Genomic DNA, 19,561 nt, shown 5'->3' with positions numbered 1-19,561 from the left:
GGGAGGCTGTATATTGTTCTTGTCTGATATGCTTTTTTCTTCCAACAGTTGCTCACATAACCATGTACCCTTCAGTGTCCCTCAAATATTTTAGGATTAAACTTACTACATTTAGAGCCTCCCTGGTAGAACAAGGGGTTAAGTCTCAGCACTATGAAGTTACCTGAGTGGTGTGTTTGATCTCCCGCCAGGAAGATAACCCACAAGGCAGAGCAGCCCTCCTGTCCAGCCCACTGCTCCCCTCCACCATGTATTTAAGTAGATCTGCTGGTTCTGCTTCCCCTCTTTCTCTGGTGAATCCTATCACCCCCTCCCCCCGCCCCACACCTCTGACCTGTACCCCAGTTCTATGTAAAAATAAATAAAAGCTTAAAAAAAACCTGTTACTACATTTGACCTTTGCAGTAGGCACCTCAGGATGGACTTTATAGGAACACAATGATCTTACACAAATATCTTAGAAATCACTTAATGTCAGATTTTTTCCAACACAACTCAAAAGGTTTTAAATAAAAGTTTATTGTCTACTGTTTACACGCATGTTGCTGCTGTAAAGTACAACAACGTACACAAATTCCTAGCATGAATAACTCTTTGTTCACTCCCACTGAACTACAAATACTGCTTGAGAATTAAGATCTCTGCTTCCAGGATTAAAAAAAAAGAACTGGGGCATATCTTGAATGCTATCTCAGATGACCTGCTGGAATTCAAAAGCAGAGCCAATACAGTCAAACAGCACTGACTGCTGTCACTGGGAAGGAAGGAAGAAAACAGGAGGAGTGGTACCTTTAAGCCATTGTTTCTAGTAACAGCTTTAACTCCTGATTTTGCCCATGTGTATTAAGTGGCTGCTGTGAAAAGGGCCAGATAAGGGAGGGGAGGGGAAGAGGTTGGAAAGGGAACTTGAGCATGTGGATACTATGAGTTAAAAAAGTATAAAAATTATATCTAAAATATACATTAGATATAAATGTTCCAGAACTCATTAAATAAGCTCAAAAATACTGGAAAGTGGCGATTTGAACTATGTTTATTATTTTAAATAAGTAGGGGGACTAATTGAGTGTTTTGAATGTTGTGTGCAAAACCGATCCATGTCACCTTCTCACCGTCATCACTGAACACGGCAAGGCTGGCACACTGGTTTCCAGCATCACAGGCAACACTACAGGTACATGTTTAACGAATAATGTAAACTTTAGTTTTAAGGCAGCTGGTACTAATGCTGCACACAGGCTTAGCTCGGTGCCCATTTCAGAAATGGGATAGTTAGCACTTCAAAACAAGAAACTGAGGGAAGAAAAGGAGAACCAGCATTATTTGACAAAAACAATATGTCAAAACATTTTCCCTTCCATACATACAAAACGAAATACTGGAACATTTAAAAAAACAAAGCCCCCATCCCTCCAACTTCAGCCTGTTCTTTAACAAATATTTCAAAATACTGATAAATAATAGTGACTGCAAGCAGAATTCCAGTGCCAGAGCCAATGGCCCCCAGAAAGTCAGCTAACACCGACAGGGCACCAATGCACAGCCCACCAAAAGCAGCTGCTGTGGGGATATACCTAGAAGACAAAACCCCGAGTCAAAGAGTGCAGAGAATTGGTAAAAATGTGACACTTAAAGGGATAAGTTGTACAATTTTATCCAATAGGGACAGTCTAGTATCCCTGTTACTAGCAGTTACATGCTGGTGAAAACTTCATGATCAAGGCAATAATTTGTGGCTTCCTAATTTGGAGAGACTAAGAAAAGGCAATAGGTGATTTTTATGGCAGAGGATTTGCATCCTCAATTGAGATTTAAAAACTGAAATCATTCTTGAAACGGTTCCCTTGTAAAGATGAAATGAAAACACAAATCCACAAACAATTTGTCCAAGCACATTTTAACAGCATTGTTCATGATAGTCAAAATGTGGGTACAATCCACATTTCCACCCCCTGTCAAACAGAAAAACAGATGGAATATCCACCTACTGGAACATTACTAACAATGAAAAAACACTGAAAGTATCATGCTAAGTCAAACAAGCTACTCACAAAAGATCATATATTTTATGAATCAACTTATATGAAATGTCCAGAATAGGCAAATCTTAAAAAAAAAAAATAAGTTGTGTGGAGCTTGAAGGTATAATGTGGGGGCAAGAATGGGGAATAATGGGTACAGAGCTGCTTTTGGGTGATGAAAGACTGTTAAATCATTACACTGTAATAACTATACACTCTTGATACACTAAACATCCACAAAGCCATGTACTTTAAATGAGTGACTTACAGGTATATGAATAATGTCACTGATGCTATGATGAGAAAACAAAAACTTGATGTCTGGGACACACTCCAGACCAAGTCACCCTCGTGGCAGTGGAGTTATTGTTTGTAAAGCGCTCTCAGGTGACGGGTATAACCAGCCAACACTAAGGAACCTCCCATCTACAAGAGTTTGATACTGTGCTGAGCAGTGTAGGGACACAAAATAGTTTGTATCAACTTTGATGTGGAAAAAATAATTTTTGTTAAATTTGGGTTATTTTGTAATAACCCAAGAAGAAACATACTTGGAATACGAATTAAAACAAAGATTATCACTTGGCAATAAAAGGCGCGTGAGTACATGTGCAAACACTGGCATAAGTGGCTGTATCTGAGACCTTACCTATTAAGCTCATGAACCATAGAGGTGTCTCTGTGGCCCCTCATGACCATTTGCTGTTCTTTAAGCTGTTTAGCTACCTGCCAAGAGAAAAACAACTTTCAAAATCAAGCGTTAACATCTCATAGCTTACTACCTATCAGGTTCCGTGTAAAGTGCTTTCCCACACTAACAAGGAAAATTCAGAAAGTATAAGTGCAACATCATTCCCTCTGAGGTGGCAGAGGCTGCAATGCTGCAAAACCATGTGTTAACCATGCAGTAAGCCAATGTTTCTCAATTTTCTGGTTTACTATCACCTCCCTAAAGAGAAACTACATACTAGGAGTAAGCTGTTGTCAGGTAGGGTTAACCCATTGTTTCTAAAAATCTAAGAATTTTTCACTCACCCTAGAGGGTGAAATTTTAAATTTTAATCCCTTCTGTGAGGAAAGTAACCCACAATATGGTGAAATAAAGAGGTTTGGATCACTCTCTCCCCTAAACAGCACTAAACAGAAACTGAAACTGGAATAAAGTTAGCTGTTCAAAGGAAGATCCAGACATTCATCAACAGACACAAAGGATTTTCCTGAAGGTTTTGCACTGAGGTTGGTGGCTTGCTGTGGGGAAGATGAGTGAAGTGGCCAAGGATGTTGCAACCAGGCACGTAGAACAGGCTGAAATGACATGGCTTATGTCCTATGGGAAGCAGTGAAAATTACCCAAGAATTACTAGGAAAGGGTGCTGTGCAGTCCTGTGTGCACCAGACCATGCTGCATTCCCCAGAGTTCAGCAGCAGAGAGACTGCAAGAAGGGATAAGGGACAAGGGACACTCCCTCCCCTTCCACTGGAAAAATCAGACAAATGCAATGCCACAAATGCAGAGTAGCCAGACTCAGTTACAGAAGCTGGCCAGTGGCAAAGCAAGTATAAACGTCCTTCCCTCCCGCTCTCACTGCAGAGAACACGTAAGCAATGAAAAAATGTTTAAAAACCTAAAAGGATGAATAAAAACAAGCCAAATCACTTACATCTTTGGCTGAAGAACCAGACACCTCTATCCAAGTCTTAGAAAAAAATGCACATGACCCCAACATGAAGATGATGTAAACAACTACATGGACAGGATCCTCAAATATGGCGCCCATGGACTCAGGAGGAGACAGATAATAACAAAGGCCTCCCACTGGATATGAACGAGCAGGACCTCCACCACTGACATCCTAAATAACAAGAACAAAAGGAACACGTGGTCAACCTAACCAGTAAAGAATACATTTGTATGACTTTGCAAACTTAAAAATCATTGACCGTTTTAAGCTAATGAGTTTGTACCAAGATTTACTTTTGTATTTACTACCTTTATTCCTTCAAAATTATATAGCAGTATCTAATAAGTAAAAGAAGACATGACTATATTAACAGAATAACAATTAAAATAAAACATCATAAAACCTCTAACAAGAGAATCTCTCTTCCTAAGGGAATATATTTGCAATCAATATCCAATTATATTTAGATGTAGAAATTTCTGAACTATGAAATAAGAATATTTTAACAAACATTGTTTCAACATATCCTATTAATGTGATCGATAAACTACTAACAGAAGTGTAATAATGCACTGCCTAAACTTTACATGGTTGGCACATTACAAGAAATAATGCTTTAAAAAATCTTTGTAACAGAGGGCCTTCCTGGTGGTGCAGGGGTTAAGTCTCAGCACTATCAGCTATTGCCAACCACTGTATTATGAGTTCATCAGCCAGGGAGCTGACCAATGTGACCTATCTAGCCTGCTGCTCCCCTCAGCAGTGTATCTTAGTAGATTCACCTATTCTCACCCCCACACCTCTGGCCTACACTCCAGTTCTTGTATACATAAATAAATAAAATAAATCTCTAAAAAATATATTTATAATGGAATTTTGTCCACACATTTTTATAGGTGTAGAAATGGAAAAATTTAGTCATATTATGTAACCTCATTAAATACTTCATTAAAATATTCCTATTAAAGGGCAGGAAAACAATTAAAAATTATTAAATAAGGAGTTAGGGGTGGGGAGAGAGTCCCTGGTGCCCTAGGGGTTAGGTCTCAGCGCTATCACTATGACAGCCTGAGTTGGATCCTTGCCAGGGAGCTAACACACATATGCACATCAGACCTCTCCTATCTCACACTGCTCCCCTCAACAAAGTGTTTTGGTAAATCTGCCTCTTCTGCTCCCCAGTGTCTCTGGTGAATCCACTCACCTCCTGCAGCTCTGGTCTACAACACAGTTTTATGAAAAATAAATCTTTGAAAAAAAATTATAAAAATAAATCTACATTGCTGTTTCTTTGAAAATAAATAATAAATAAGGGGTAGGAAAGCAATGTCTCATTCCATTGATTAAAATGTTCAGTTCCTAGAAAAATACCGGATGGTTTCACTCATAGCAGGAGTATAATGGACCAAGCGAGAAAATAACAAAAATAATGAACAACCATATACCAGAGACATTCTGTGGGGGTGGAGTGGGGAATGGGATCAAAAATGGGGGAGGGGGAAGGGAGGGAAATGCACGGGACTATGGTGGTGGCACAGGGGTGATTTGGTGATGGGAAACCCGCGGGGATTACAATTGAGATGGAAAAAAAAATGTGCAAGATGATGTAAAAATAAACTTTTTAATAAAAATAAATAAATAAAAGTGTTCAGTTCCTGAACTTAGAATTTCTAAATGATTTCTTTATTTTACCCTCAGATTCTATCATACAAATTAAAAGCAATTTACAAATTCAATTTCCTAATAATTCTCATCAAAAAGATTCTAAGATCATAACGTAATCTATATAACCACTGAATGCTTTCATGTCTATGACAATTGTCATCATAGTAATAATTATTTCTGAACTACTAGCTCCTGAGAGGAAGGACAGCATCTTACACTTGCCACAGGTAATCAAATTTTGTTAAATAAAAATTTTTTTTAAATGGACTACTATGGGTCAAGGAAATCCCATTTCCTTCAACCAATATTTAAGACTTATGGTCTAATCCTATTGAATCTCTAAGTTGAATAAATAAAAGAGCTTCAGTAAAAACAGAAACAGGTGAGTCACTGTAACTTAAAATGCCAAAGATAGCATATCGGTTAAGATAAATGCAAAGAATAATATTCAAGAAATAACAACATTTAAAAGATAATATTCTTTGAGGAATACAAATTCTAGAGCTACATATCCTCTAAAAGAAAAAAAAAACCTTAAGTTTTTGCTTATTCTGAATTTTTTTTAAAGATTTATTTGTTTATGAATACAAGAACTGGGGTATAAGCCAGAGGTATGGAGGTAAACTGATTCACCGAAGACAGAGTGGAAAACAGAACAGGCAAACTGACTGAAATACACTGCTGAGGGGAGCAGTCAGTGAGCCAGAAGAGATCTGCTGTACCATGTGGATCAGCTCCCTTGCAGGGAATCGAACTCATACTGTGGTAGCTCTGGATAATTCACAGTGCTGTGCTTTAAACCCCTTGCATCATCTATTCTGAAATTCTAAGGAGAAAAAAATACTCGTCAGTTAAGTCACAGAATTTAAACCAATCAAACTTCAATCCACAATAAGATATACTTTAATATATGGCTATAAGACTTTGAAAGAAGTCTAATGAAGAGGTTTTATAAAGGGCTCTTTCTGGTGGCACACTGGGTTAAAGTGTAGCACTATGAAGTATCCACAGCAACTACAGCACCAGTTCGATCCCCAGCAAGGGAGTTGACCCACATGGTGCAGCAGACCTCTCCTGTCTCACCCGCTGCTCCCTTCAGCAGTGTATTTCAGTCAATCCACCTGTTCTGTTCCCCACTCTGTCTCTAGTGAATACTCTCACCCCCACCCCCCATACATCTGGCCTATACCCTAACTCTTGTATGCATAAATAAATCTTTTAAAAAAGAGATTTTATAACAGGACATCAAACTTGATGCGTTCTCTTTCTAATAAAAAAAATAAAAAGAGCGTTCTCTTTCTTTATCTTTCATCTAGTAAATACATGCCAATCTCTATCTAGCTCAGTTAATCACAGGCTACTTTAATGCCATTCAGGCATAAAAAATGTGGAAACAAGAAATGATGATCCCATAATTATCAATAAATAGCTTCCTTTAAGTAATTATTCTAGACAGTAATGGAAGAAGACTACCACGCAGAAAATCACTTTTATTAGAAAACATTGATTTTGGCCTGAAAGGTCTTTCAAATGAGATGTGAAACACTTCCCTAGATAGTAAAATAGTTTGGGTATTAACTTCATAAGAATTACTAATTCTTGCAGATAAATTCTAAAATCTACTACAGATTAAGTGAATCTAAAAATATTACAGCAACTCTTCAATTACGTATCACATCTATCAGTTAAAAATATAACCATACACTGGACTATGAAGATGGCACATGGGTGATTTGGTGATGGGAAACCCAAGGGGATTGCAACTGAGATGGAAAAATGCACAAAAATATGTAAAAATAAACTATTATAAAATTTAATATATATATATACATGTATATATGTATATATAGCCATAAAATTCAGTAAAATTAAACATTTAAAATAAAAAAATAATACTCACTGCCCACTGTCCTAGTAAATTTACTAAAAAGTTTCCACTAAATCGAACAGACAGCATCTGGGAAATAACATACAGGTTTGATACTAAAGCCGACTGAAGAATAATAGGAATGTTTGAGGTGTAGAAAAGTTTGATGGGATAGCTACTGTACTGTCCTCGATACCGGGCTGACTTAATGGGCAGATCAACACGAAATCCCTAAAAAAAAAGGAAATTGAGAGTATATAAGAGGAGTTGTACATATCCATAATATTCAGAACAGAAAGGCAAACAATAACATAGACAACACTAGCAAAATTTCCCCTTCCCCCTACAGACTTTGAATCCTTTTCTATTTTATAACCACTAATATGGTGTACCTTAGAATCAAAAGAATGGCATTAGTTGTTTGATCACATTTTGTTAGATACTACCATTTCAAATGGCATTGTCCTCTCTAAGAAATGAAAGCCCATATCCCACTTACTTCAGCAAAGAAAATATACTTACCTGAAAATATATAACAACAGCAAACACAAAAACGGTAGCAATGAGGTTCATGAGATTGGGTAAGTTCTGACGATAAAAAGCCTCCCTTAGTGCTCGGACTTTGTCTGTCCTTGTGGCCAGTAAATGAAACAGAGCTATAACTGCACCCTCAAACTCTGTACCTAAAAAATTAAGACAGAAACTAACTATAGAATCATTACCCAAAGTTGTCACAAAAGTCAAGCAAACAACCTTGAAATTCCAGTTCAGAGCAAAAATATGAATCAAAAAAACTTATCAATGTTTATGATACAGCTATGTGTGGAGCTTCTAGAAATCTTTACTGAGGCAAAAGTGTGTCTTTTTTAGCATAAATCTGAATCTCTTGGGACTATTCTTGTTAAAAACAGCCAAAGTAGAACAAACCAAAGCAAATATTCAGTTCATAATAATTTGCCTCTTCTTTACTCTAGGGAAGAGAAAGCAGTATGAGGGGTGAAGGGGGAGGGAGAAGCAGCAAAGCAGAATAAAGATGTCAGAATTAAAAGCTACATGTTACTCTATCAAGCATGTCTTTTGTATATTTTAAGAACATTAATATATTGCCATTTTCTTAAGGGTGGGATCAGTTGAAGTGTTAACCAGTACAAATGTAGGATACATTTGAGAGAAGTGGAGATGGGTAAGGAAAGGCAGAATGAAATATTTTAAAACTAAGTTGATATTTAAAAGTCAAGTTAAACTACAAGAGTATTAGTGTTCCCTGGAACAAGGAATAAGAGTTTTTTCATCTGAAATATTAATACACTATCTTTAATTGAAATGCTGCTATTGGCCAAATCAATGTCTTCTGCAGCAATGGTTTACACAAAGTTTTAAATATCTGTTTGAAACCACTGATTTTGTAAGTGAGCAGAGGCTGAAATTTAGCTATTATTCTCGGTGAGGTAGTGTTCGTACTCCACGAATCTCCATTGAGTAATTTTTAAACAATAGCTAGCACCAGTCATCCCTGAGAGAGCAAGCCAGGATGGCTAGGGCATGTACTGCTCAATACGTGTTACTTTCCAGCACACATCCAGCAAACATCGTGCAGTTACAGTCACTGTGCAATGTACCTCTGCCAGTGTTAATAGTAGTGGGACTAAAGGCCTTCCAGACAATGGTCTCACAGATGTTGGTGGCAATAAAGAGGGAAATACCAGACCCCAAGCCGTAACCCTTCTGTAGCAGCTCATCTAACAGCAGCACAATCAAACCAGCAACAAACAACTGTGGGGAAAGAAATGCAAGTAAGCAGAAGCAAGAATAAACTCAAAGAAAGGGGAAGATGAACACCATTGACTATTTATAAAGTAAGGGCATTAAGATCACATTATGAGCTAATTGTTGCAATATCACTATTATAACTGCATCTTTTAACCTGTTTTTAGTTTGGTTAGGCACTAGTACTGATTTTACAAAGCAGACATTTCAACTTTTAAAGCATATTATACATCAGAACAGCTTCTCTTCAAATGTTTCAATAAAGTTTATTGAAAAGTACACTAAAACAAAACTATTCACAGTTGTATGATAGCAAGAATCTGAAACATTTCAAATACCTCCAAGTCAGTAAAAGGACAATTATGATATAACAGGAGGCAACTTTATACTACTTTAAAGGAAAAATATGTGAGTTGTGTTGGTATTTTTAAAGTATTACATATAATATCTATAAAGTGAGTAAAAAAGCATAACCTATGTACATAGATGATAACAACCTAAAAATTTATCCTATACATACAGTGATAGAGACAACATACACTTTGATATAGGAGGTCACCAGATTCTTATGCTCATGCTTTTTTTACATGGAAGCACACTAACTTTATGTAAAATTGAAAATTCTTAAATTTTCCTCATAGAGAATACATTCCTGTAAAAAACTGTATCAATTAAATTAACCCTCAGTCACAGTCATATAGCCCCTTACCAAACTTCATAACCCAGTCCTGAGAGGGGAGAAAATATGCTTCTTACTTATTTTAAAGACACCTTCTTAAGAAAGAAGGATATTCCATTTCAATTCTTCCCAAAAGAAACCTCCTATCCTCATACCTGATATCCCTAGAACTAACTACATTACACACGTCAAGCATGCTTACTTTCCACTGTTGTTGTGGGTTTTTTTTCCCTCAATTGTAATTTCTATGATTGTACAGAGCCTAACTTTTCTATTTAGTATTTAAGTTTGACTTTCATTAGACTGGAGAAGAATGCAATGCTCTCACTTCTAAGAAAGCTCATGCCAATAATCCTTTGCTGTTTGAAACCCAAATTTGACACTTTAACAAGATAAAAGAGAAGTAAGGTCTTACTGCTAAGATGTATTTTTAGCTATAATTACGTAGTGACTAAATAAACATAATACTCCCAATCACAAATATGGAAATCCAGCCCCATATAGAGGACAGTTGTCCACAAGCTATCAGTCAACCAAACTACTATCACAAGTTTCTGATTCTTTTTTATTGAAGATCCGTATGCCCAAAGGAACAGCACAGTATTCTCACATGTGCTTCTTAAATTAAGAGAACATCTATATATTCAATCTTCCTAGAGGCAACAAAATTAGATCCTTTTGAGTGTAAGAGTAAAGCAAATGGAAGGAAAAACAAAGCCTAAAGCTTCTCAACCAGATAGTTTCTGAGTTTCCCCCCTTCTTTCCTTTCCCCTCACAGGCACCAAGTCACCTGTGCCCATAACCATGGGTTCCCACAGATTTCTGATTAAATGATCTCTCCAAAATTACACAAACTTAAAATAATCACATAATCTATAATCTCCAGGCCCTGGTTTAAACTAATGTCCACACTACAGAGTGATTTGTGCAAATCCTGAGAAAATTAAACTCTTACATTTCTCTAATGAAAGAAATGAATTATAAGAACCTAAATGAGAAATGTTCTCTAACATTGAAAAAACAAGATAAAAGATGGTAAAAAGCATCCAAGCCTATAAAAGGTATGAGAAAACAGGAAGATAAAGCATCTCATTGACCAAAATCGTGATAAATGAATATTAACTCTTAAGTTCTTGTAGAATATACAATATACCCAAATCTCTAAAGATTTCAAGATCCCTAATGAAAACACTGACAAAGTAAATGAAGCAAGAATACTTGAGAAATACCTCAACTTGTAATCCTTACATAACAACCCACAGTTTTTAAAACTTCACTTCTAGGTGAAAACACACTAATTCAATCATCTCTCTTCAGTAGCGTTCATATTTTCAATGTTAGCAATGACTTTAAAAAGATGCAAAAGGGCCACTACTCCCCTATAGTCAAACATGACAAATTTCCCTTTATATTAACAACAGAAGAATTAATCACAATACAAATACATGTACAGCAGAATTTATACAAACAAATTAGCATAATTCTTTATATTATATACTGAAGAGACCAATACCAGAAATTTTTTAACTTTTACATTAATATAATACAGATATCTTTTCAATAATCAAGATATAATTAAACACAATAACTCAAAAGTAAGAAAGTGAATATACCTAAAGAAAGTGAATATACCTAAAGAGTCAATTACCTAAAGAATTGTTCAAACAGATAAAAAAAAAGTCAACTGCTTTGCTATCCATGTACAAAATAAACCAGGATTTCCTACCTGAATAATGATAAGGAGGCAGATTCCAGCACCCATTTCAGCAGGATCCCCATACATGCCAGTCATGACATACACAATGGCCTGCCCAATGGTAATGATCATACCAAACACTGGAGAAAATTGAAGAAGAGTAGTACATGCTTACAACCAAAGACAAAAAAAGACCAGAAAAACATCTTCACCATGAAATTCTCAAATTTAGAAAAAACTCTGTAATTGTATTAATGCTTACATTTCTGGGCTCCATTGAATAGAGCTCTATCTTTGGGTGTATCTCCAACTTCAATGATTTTGGCTCCAGCTAACAACTGCATAATCAAGCCAGATGTTACAATTGGAGAGATACCCAATTCCATTAATGTCCCTAAAAAGAAAAGGGAGAGAATTAAATAATCTTTACTATACAAATGCATATTAATTTAGAAAAGTCCCAGGTCTTAATTATATCTACTGAAAGGCACACTGAAATGTAAACATACAAATTTTCATTTCTTAAACACTGGCTGCCAAAAAGTTCTCATTTATTGACACAATCTTGCAACAATGAATTGAATAAACATTACTATAAATAATATTTAAAAATCAATTCCTGTAACCTCTAAACTTAAAATATCAAAGAAATTCTTTGAAGGAAATCTTCCAAAACTTCTGTTCAAATCATTATTTTAAAATTTTAAACTAAAATATTACTTTAATGTAAAATAAAAAATTATATACCACTAGTAAAATCAAGTTCAGAATTTAAAATTACATAGAAAGTTATTTAAAACAGTACTGTAGAATATTTAGTGGCATAAGAATGTTTATGAAAGTGAGTGGAAAGACATTGAAATCAGTGCATACAATTTTAATTCATTTGGTATTTAACTGAAAAAATAGTTTCCTATTATTTTAGTCTGGTTATCAAGATGTTTGTATTGCCACTTTTATCCAGTTGGATCATGGATGATTTTTATTTTCTATTCTTCTCTTCCATTTTCTAAGTTTTTCTTTACAGAAAATATGTAAATACCCATTGTGAAAAATAAGAAAAGCAAGATGCCAAGTGTATATAGTAACAGAGAGAACTAAGTAATAACTACATGGTCAAACTGAATTTCCACTGGACATCTGTCACATCACCCCTTTAATCCTGGCTTTTATTAATGCAGAGCATACCCCAAATGTGATAAAATATTCCATCTTAGGAAGGTTCTTGATTCTTTTCTCAGATACTTTCAGCAGAAACAGATTAAAATATTTCTTATTGCTTAAGCCAGTAGACTAGGGACCAAGACAAGTTTGTTTTTTTTTAAGTCAAATCACCAAAATTTGTAAGAGTCAAATGGCTCTAATCCAAAACTAAACCCAATCAAGCTTAAATGAAAATCTGATATTCCAAATCAGTAAAGAAAAGAAAGCACAATAAAAAAGATGACTAGCATGGTTAGATACAACTATGAAACTTCCAGGTGACAAAAGACAGCATAGGAGTTGAAAGAAAAATATTCAATCTCAAATGATAACGATCTCATATCTCTAATACATAAACAGCATGTAAATAATCAAAGAGTTCTGACAAATCAATTTTAAAGTGAACAAATCAATAGAAGAAAAAAAATAAGCAATACAATGCAGGTGTTCCCAATAATGCTGTTTCCCAGGAAAATACTGACCATATAGGAAAGAAAACGATTACCAGTTTATGCTATATAACACTAAAGCTCTAGCCAAATCTGACCTTGCCTGATATAGTTCTGGTAGAATGGAATCTTCCACTAAGAGCCAAAGGCCGTGGGAGCAGCTGGAGCTGAATCATGAGGAACAGGTCCTACCCCTTGTAGCTGAGGTCTAAGGACTGCCCTTGTTGCCTGCTCCTCCAGAGCCCATAAAATAATCAGTAAACCTCCCAACAAATTCCATTTTTATGTTTAAATTAGTAATTTTCTATTACTTATACAAAAAAGTAACACATTAATAAAAAGTCTACTCCTAGGAAAAAATTCAAATATTTAATAAGAATACAAAACAATGTTCAAGCTCACCAATACACAAACGACTATCATTTAAATAAGATACTAATTTTAACCAACTACCCTTCCATAATTGAAAGAAAAATGCTATTGCCATATACAATTGCAGAGAGTGAATAAAATAATAAACACGGCCCTCCCTGGTGGAGCAGCGGGTTAAAGCACAGCACTAAGAAGCTTAAGCCACTTCCGCATGAGTTCCATCCCGCCTGCCCCGGAGGAGATCCACATGGCATGGCATAACTCTCCTGACCCACCCGCTGCTCCCCTCAGCAGTGTACTTCGTCGATCTGCCTGTTCTGCTCCCCACTCTGTTCCTGGTGATTCCTCTCACACCTCCCCAGTTCTGTATGAATAAATAAATAAATCTTTTTTAAAAATAAATAAATAAAGGCACATGCCTTGTAAACAATCTAGAAATGCTGTTTAAAAAATTACATAAGAGCGTGACAGTATTTGCTAAAGAACTGTTTACAATCACATAAAATTGGGTAAATCATAAATTTATGACAGGAGAGAACCCTAAAGGCTTGAAAAAATTTCCCATCATACTTAGAATATACTCTTTACTTAAGCTCCTCCCTGTCTGATTCTTGGACTCACATGCAACACTGTGTCTACTGCTTTTCCCTCTTTCCTTATTTTGTTCTAGTCACAAGGACATTCTCATTGTTCCTAGTCACACCCCCGCATCAGGGCCACTGGATATGCTATTGCCTAGAACGTCCTGCAGATCTTCACATGGCCTTCATTCTAACTTCCTTAAGATCTCTGTTCCAACATGCCCCCTTCTCCAAAACATACTTCATGTGGAATGTTTCCCCAAACAGAGTAATATAAACTATATGACATTGAAAGCCTCTTTCATTGCTCTAATCCCAGCACCTAGCACAAAGGTTGGCACATAGTAACAACTCAGGAAATATTAGAAGTGAATGAATGATTAAATAAACCATGACATACCCATATAGTGAAACAGTATATGGCTGTGAAATGAAATAACTACCCAAGGTATTGAGTAAACACACCAAGTAGCAGAACAGTTACATTAAAAAACTTCAATTGAGAAAAAGTACATAGATTTACATATGTGATAATGTATGCAGAAAAGGTCTTAATTCATCAACCAATTATCGTTCTAGAAGTTATTCATGAGAAATGAGACTTTCATTTTCAGCTGTATATAAATCTGTGTATATATACACAGTTGGTATATTTTAAAAATAAGCCAATACCATTTAAAAGTGTTTCAATACTACTTAAGTGTGTTTCAAAAAACCCTAGCAGTCACTATTACCTAAATTCAAGAAACCTCATGATCCAGCTCCTATTACTTCTTCTAGCACACTGGCCAGCATCCCCTGCTCCCCCAGACTCCCTAAATCTCCCAGGCTATCTCCTGTGACTTTATGTATGCATGTATTAGTTCAAGCTTCTCTCTGTTCCATTAGTCCAAAACTGGACTCCAGTTCAAATACTCTTCTAGAATTATTTCCTCTCTGACATCACAGATCAGCGCTCTTCAGTCCAAGGACAAAACCCAAATACATATTTCAGAGAGTCTATGAATCCTGAGATTTTATGTAAAATCTGCACATATGAGTATAAATGTATTTTTCTTGGGAACGGTTAAATTTAATTAGATCTTCAAGACAAATAAGACCCATGCAACATGGCAAACCAAAGTTCTAAAACATACAAATCACTGCAGTCTCTGCTGTATCCCTAAACTTCATATATATTTCTATTATTACAATAAATACACAGTTTTATAACTATTTACATCTTAGTCTCTTCTAGGCAATTAGAGTTTTTTTTAATATCCTTTCCCTTCCTGTAGACATCAAGAAATAGTTGTTTCCAGATCTATTGATGCCACCACTAATATTATACAAGAAAAAGAGCACAAACCTCTGTTGGATGCAAGAATAACTCTCATCCAGTAGAAAGGATCTGCAGAATCTGATGACATGATTCCAAATAGAGGTATCTGTAATATTAGATAATATATTTTATAAAAATGCATTATATAAATTTGTACCTAATTTAATAAGCTTGAACTTTGATGATGTTTTAACCTCATGTTTGCAACTCCTAAAATAAATACTACTACTTCCCATGTTCTACAACAAAAACAAGCATATCTTAAAGGTAAATTTCTTCAAAGAAAAACACAACAGAAATCAATACTTAAAACACATCACTAGTATTCGATACTAATAAATACTTCTATTAGTATGAAGACCCACTGCACAACTGGTTCCACAACTTGAGAGGGGGATGCTACTGACATCCAGCAGGTCAGGGATGATGCTGAACATCCTAAAATGAATGGGACAGCTCCCCATAATAAAGCATGTTCTCATCTAAAAACTCAGTGCTACTGAGAAATCTTAGAAGAAAAAGAAATGTATAAACTATATAAAGTAAATGTTCAGTGCCATAAAAATAAAATATTAAAGATAAAACTATTATAAAAGTCTTTCAAAATCTTAAATAGCTTTTTCTTCTGCACAAGATGCACTGACAGTTTCAATGGATTTCTCGAAGGTGGACTCCAGTTACTGACCCACCATTGTTCCCTCTCTCCAAGGAACAAGTTGATCAGGAAGCCAATCCACAGCCAGGGCTTTTAAAGATAGCAGAAAGACACCCTCAGAACCAGAGGTGGCAATTCACCAAACTAGAATTACTCTAACCAGCTGCACTAGGAAATCTCTGGAAGTGTGTGCAGACTTGATCAGACACACAAAAGATACGAACCCCAAAGTAAAAGAACCAGTTCAGGTGCTTACCAAGATTCTGAGAATCACTACTCTATGTGGAGAAAGTTCTAAGACTTGGGGTTATTGTCAGATGAGAAGCCACAAAAGATTCATTGATTTGCACAGTCCTCAGATTGCTAAACAGGTGTTAACCAGCATTGAGCCAGTTGAGATTGACATCACCATTGCAGATGCTTTAGTCAACTTTTTTAGTCAATTGATAATCATTTGTTAAAAATAAGTAAAAATATGGGCCCCCCCTGGTGGCGCAGTGTGTTAAAGCACTGCACTAAGAAGCCTAAGCCACTTCCACATGAGTTCGATTCCCGCCTGCCCCAGAGGAGATCCACATGGCGTGGCAGACCTCTCCTGACCCGCCCGCTGCTCCCCTTAGCAGTGTACTTCATCAGTCTACCTGTTCTGCTCCCCACTCTGTCCCTGGTGAATCCTCTCAACCTCCGCATCTCTGCCCTGTACCCCAGTTCTGTATGAATAAATAAATAAATCTTTAAAAAAAAAATAAGTAAAAATCTTAAACTGATTATCTATAGGTAGTGGGATGATGGTTAACTTTTTCTCCTTTATTCTTTTTAATTTATTAAGCATTCTAAAATAATCATATCTTACTTTTTAACCAGTAAGAAAAAGCATCTTATTTCAGACTGCTTCCTAATATGGCACTTGACTACACACTTTGGGAGATCAGACTCAAAGAAAAGGATTGCTAATTTTAAAAACCTTCCCTAAATAAAGCTGTTTAAAAAAAAAAAAAAAAGGTACCAAAAGCTGCTCCCAGCAATTTTAAAAAACTCATCTAGTCAACTTAAACCTCCAGATGTGTGAATTTATTACATGGATAAAAATCAATAAAGCAAGAGCCATGGATGTTTTATGTGTATCCTACAATTGCAGATACACTTCAACTAAGGTGAGAACTGGAAAGGCGTGAAGTTATTGCACAAAAACCAATTAACATTACAGGACAGTCCATACCACAATACTCCCTAAGTGAGGAAAAGGTTAATTAGTCAAATTACTTTCCCTAATTGTGTCTCATAATGGCAGCCATTACCTCTCCATGGTTAAATGCTTTGTGGGATACTGCACAAGAAAAAGTCAATCAACCTCCTCTAAGCAATGATATTTCCTGCTTTCCTGTAGTCAACAGGATTATATCATCAGTTTCTAATTTTATTCCTCTTAGTAAATTCTATAGTTATAAGGTCATATCTAATAGTTGGGCAGCAACAGGAGCTACTATTCTATGAATTGCCACAGAGTTGTAGACATCAACCCTGTATTACATGTAACAATAGGTTTCAACTTGACAAACCATAAGACTTAGGAGAAACAAGCATTCTGAGCTTTAATGGAGCTCTGAAATGAGCAAACAGAAAATTAGCACTAGCAATTTCCAAACATAGTGTAAAGTGAAAACCTAGCAAGATATTTCTGGATTAAGATGGCAAGCTATATTTAAATTACAGAAATTCCCTTCCCAAGATACACAAGGAAATACATTTTTTTAATAACATGTAAAATAAAGCCATCAAAGAACTACAAAATAACCAAATAAGAAGTATAATAAACTTGAAGCTCAGGGATGGGGGGGGGGTGCGGGTGGGATCCACAGACACAAACGGTAAAACAACAAGGCCTAAAGCTGTTAGCCATCACAATGAGAAGTAACAAAGTCTTCAGGATTCCCTCAGCACTACAAATCTGAAGAACAGCAAAGATCTGTGTATCTTTTTGCCTCCTTTAGTTAGAACAGGGGAGAAAGAGAAGCAGAGAACTGGTAAGAGAAAGAAGCAATGGGACTCTCCCTACGGGGACTGACCATTACATGTCCCACAGTGAATTAGAAACTGATCTGAATTCAGCAGTGGATTACAACCCTTCTCAGTCAGAAGGTAAGAATTCTTACGTGACATGTGGCAAATACTAAGAAGAAAAAGAGCAACAAGGATGAATATCAAAAAGCTAATGAAGTCAGACACTAAGGAGTAATGCTTTATGATCTTATTTTTTTTTAATTGTAAAAACAAATCAGATTTGAACAGAAAGCAGATCAGTGGCTGCCTGGCAATGGAAGTTAGATGGGGGTTGCAAAGGGAGTCAGACAGAATATAGTGGTAACAGAAATACTGTAGATAAAGTCATAGAAATGCTATTTACTGAGGTAGCAGGTACCTGGGTTTTCAAGTGTGTCAAGCTCTTCAAAATGCACACTAAAAATGAGTGTGTTTTACTGTGCATTCTTTTTTTTTTTCTTATTCTTCTTGCTGGCAACATTTATGAGCACATCCTGCTCCTCAATGATCTCAGCTAATTTTTTTTTAAAGATTTATTTATTTATGCATACAGAACTGGGGTACAGGCCAGAGGTGCAGGGGCAGTGTGAGTATTCACCAGAGACAGAGTGGGGAGCAGAATAGGCAGATCGACAAAGCATACTGCTGAGGGGAGCAGCGGGCATGTCAGGAGAGGTCTGTTGCGCCATGTGGATCACCTACAGGGCTGGGGCTTGAACTTGCACTGAAGTGCTGCATCCCAACCGCTTACACCACCAATTTCTAATATAAACTCAAAAGTAAATGGTAAAATATGGGTGACTGTTCTTTCTTCTACTTCTCTGTACTTTTTAAAAATTTCTCTTCATTTAGCCACCGAAAATAACTGCAAGGTAAGTATGTGGTAAAACAGTCTAAGGATCAAATCACTGCATTATTCAAAATAATGTATTTCATTTTTTCCATAATATGAATCTAATCATTTTATGCTTCCTAATCTTTTTTTAACTTTCTTATATGTATCTCAAGATCCTCAAAAAACTTCCACTTAAATTACCCAATTTAATGCTCACAACAAACCTGTGGCATGGGTAGGTCACAGTTATATGAATTTAATCTCTGCAAAATTTTACTAAAATAGATCATTAAATTTATTAATTTATATGTATAGCAGATCTCTGAATTTCTAATATTTAGCTTTTGGGGATTTTTAAAATTAATACATGCTATTAACAACATGACATAAGCAAACAAAATGGAAAAGTACATATGTCAAACATTTAATATTTTTACAAATATAAACCTGTCCTAAAACTGTAAGGAGAAAATCTCCAGGAAAAAATGGGCAAAAAACATTAACTGAAAACTAAAAAAAAAAGTCAAACTCAAAAGTAAACTAAAAGCTATACAAAACAAGAAAAACATTTTCACTCATTACATTTCAACTTATTAAAAATAATGATACACTGGGCCCTCCCTGGTGGCGCAGCGGGTTAAAGCACTGCACTGAGAATCTAAAGCCGCTTCCGCATGAGTTCGATTCCCGCCTGCCCCGGAGGAGACCACATGGCGTGGCAGACCTCT

The 19,561-nt window shown here is 36.0% G+C and overlaps 1 protein-coding gene and 1 pseudogene across 1 annotated transcript in view; one reads left to right on the top strand and one right to left on the bottom strand.

Annotated features, from left to right (window-relative positions):
• Positions 1 to 507: 507 nt before the first annotated feature.
• Positions 508 to 19,561, bottom strand: part of SEC61A2 (Sec61 alpha 2 subunit (S. cerevisiae)) — a 23,897-nt gene continuing 4,843 nt past the window's right edge. The window contains exons 3-11 of the mRNA XM_004691249.2: positions 15,331 to 15,409; positions 11,640 to 11,771; positions 11,408 to 11,517; positions 8,855 to 9,008; positions 7,758 to 7,918; positions 7,269 to 7,466; positions 3,683 to 3,874; positions 2,671 to 2,747; positions 508 to 1,574 (exon numbers count right to left, since the gene is read on the bottom strand). Coding sequence (XP_004691306.1) covers positions 1,388 to 1,574; positions 2,671 to 2,747; positions 3,683 to 3,874; positions 7,269 to 7,466; positions 7,758 to 7,918; positions 8,855 to 9,008; positions 11,408 to 11,517; positions 11,640 to 11,771; positions 15,331 to 15,409 — 1,290 coding nt within the window. The 3' untranslated portion in view covers positions 508 to 1,387. The remainder of the gene's footprint in view (positions 1,575 to 2,670; positions 2,748 to 3,682; positions 3,875 to 7,268; positions 7,467 to 7,757; positions 7,919 to 8,854; positions 9,009 to 11,407; positions 11,518 to 11,639; positions 11,772 to 15,330; positions 15,410 to 19,561) is intronic.
• On the top strand, positions 15,501 to 16,419 carry LOC105854228 (annotated as a pseudogene).

Source organism: Condylura cristata, unplaced genomic scaffold, assembly GCF_000260355.1.
Source record: "Condylura cristata isolate star-nosed mole 26May11 unplaced genomic scaffold, ConCri1.0 scaffold00030, whole genome shotgun sequence".
Classification (NCBI taxonomy): domain Eukaryota; kingdom Metazoa; phylum Chordata; class Mammalia; order Eulipotyphla; family Talpidae; genus Condylura; species Condylura cristata.
The sequence above is the reverse complement of the archived record's forward strand: the minus strand, read 5'-3'. Positions and strand labels throughout refer to the sequence as shown.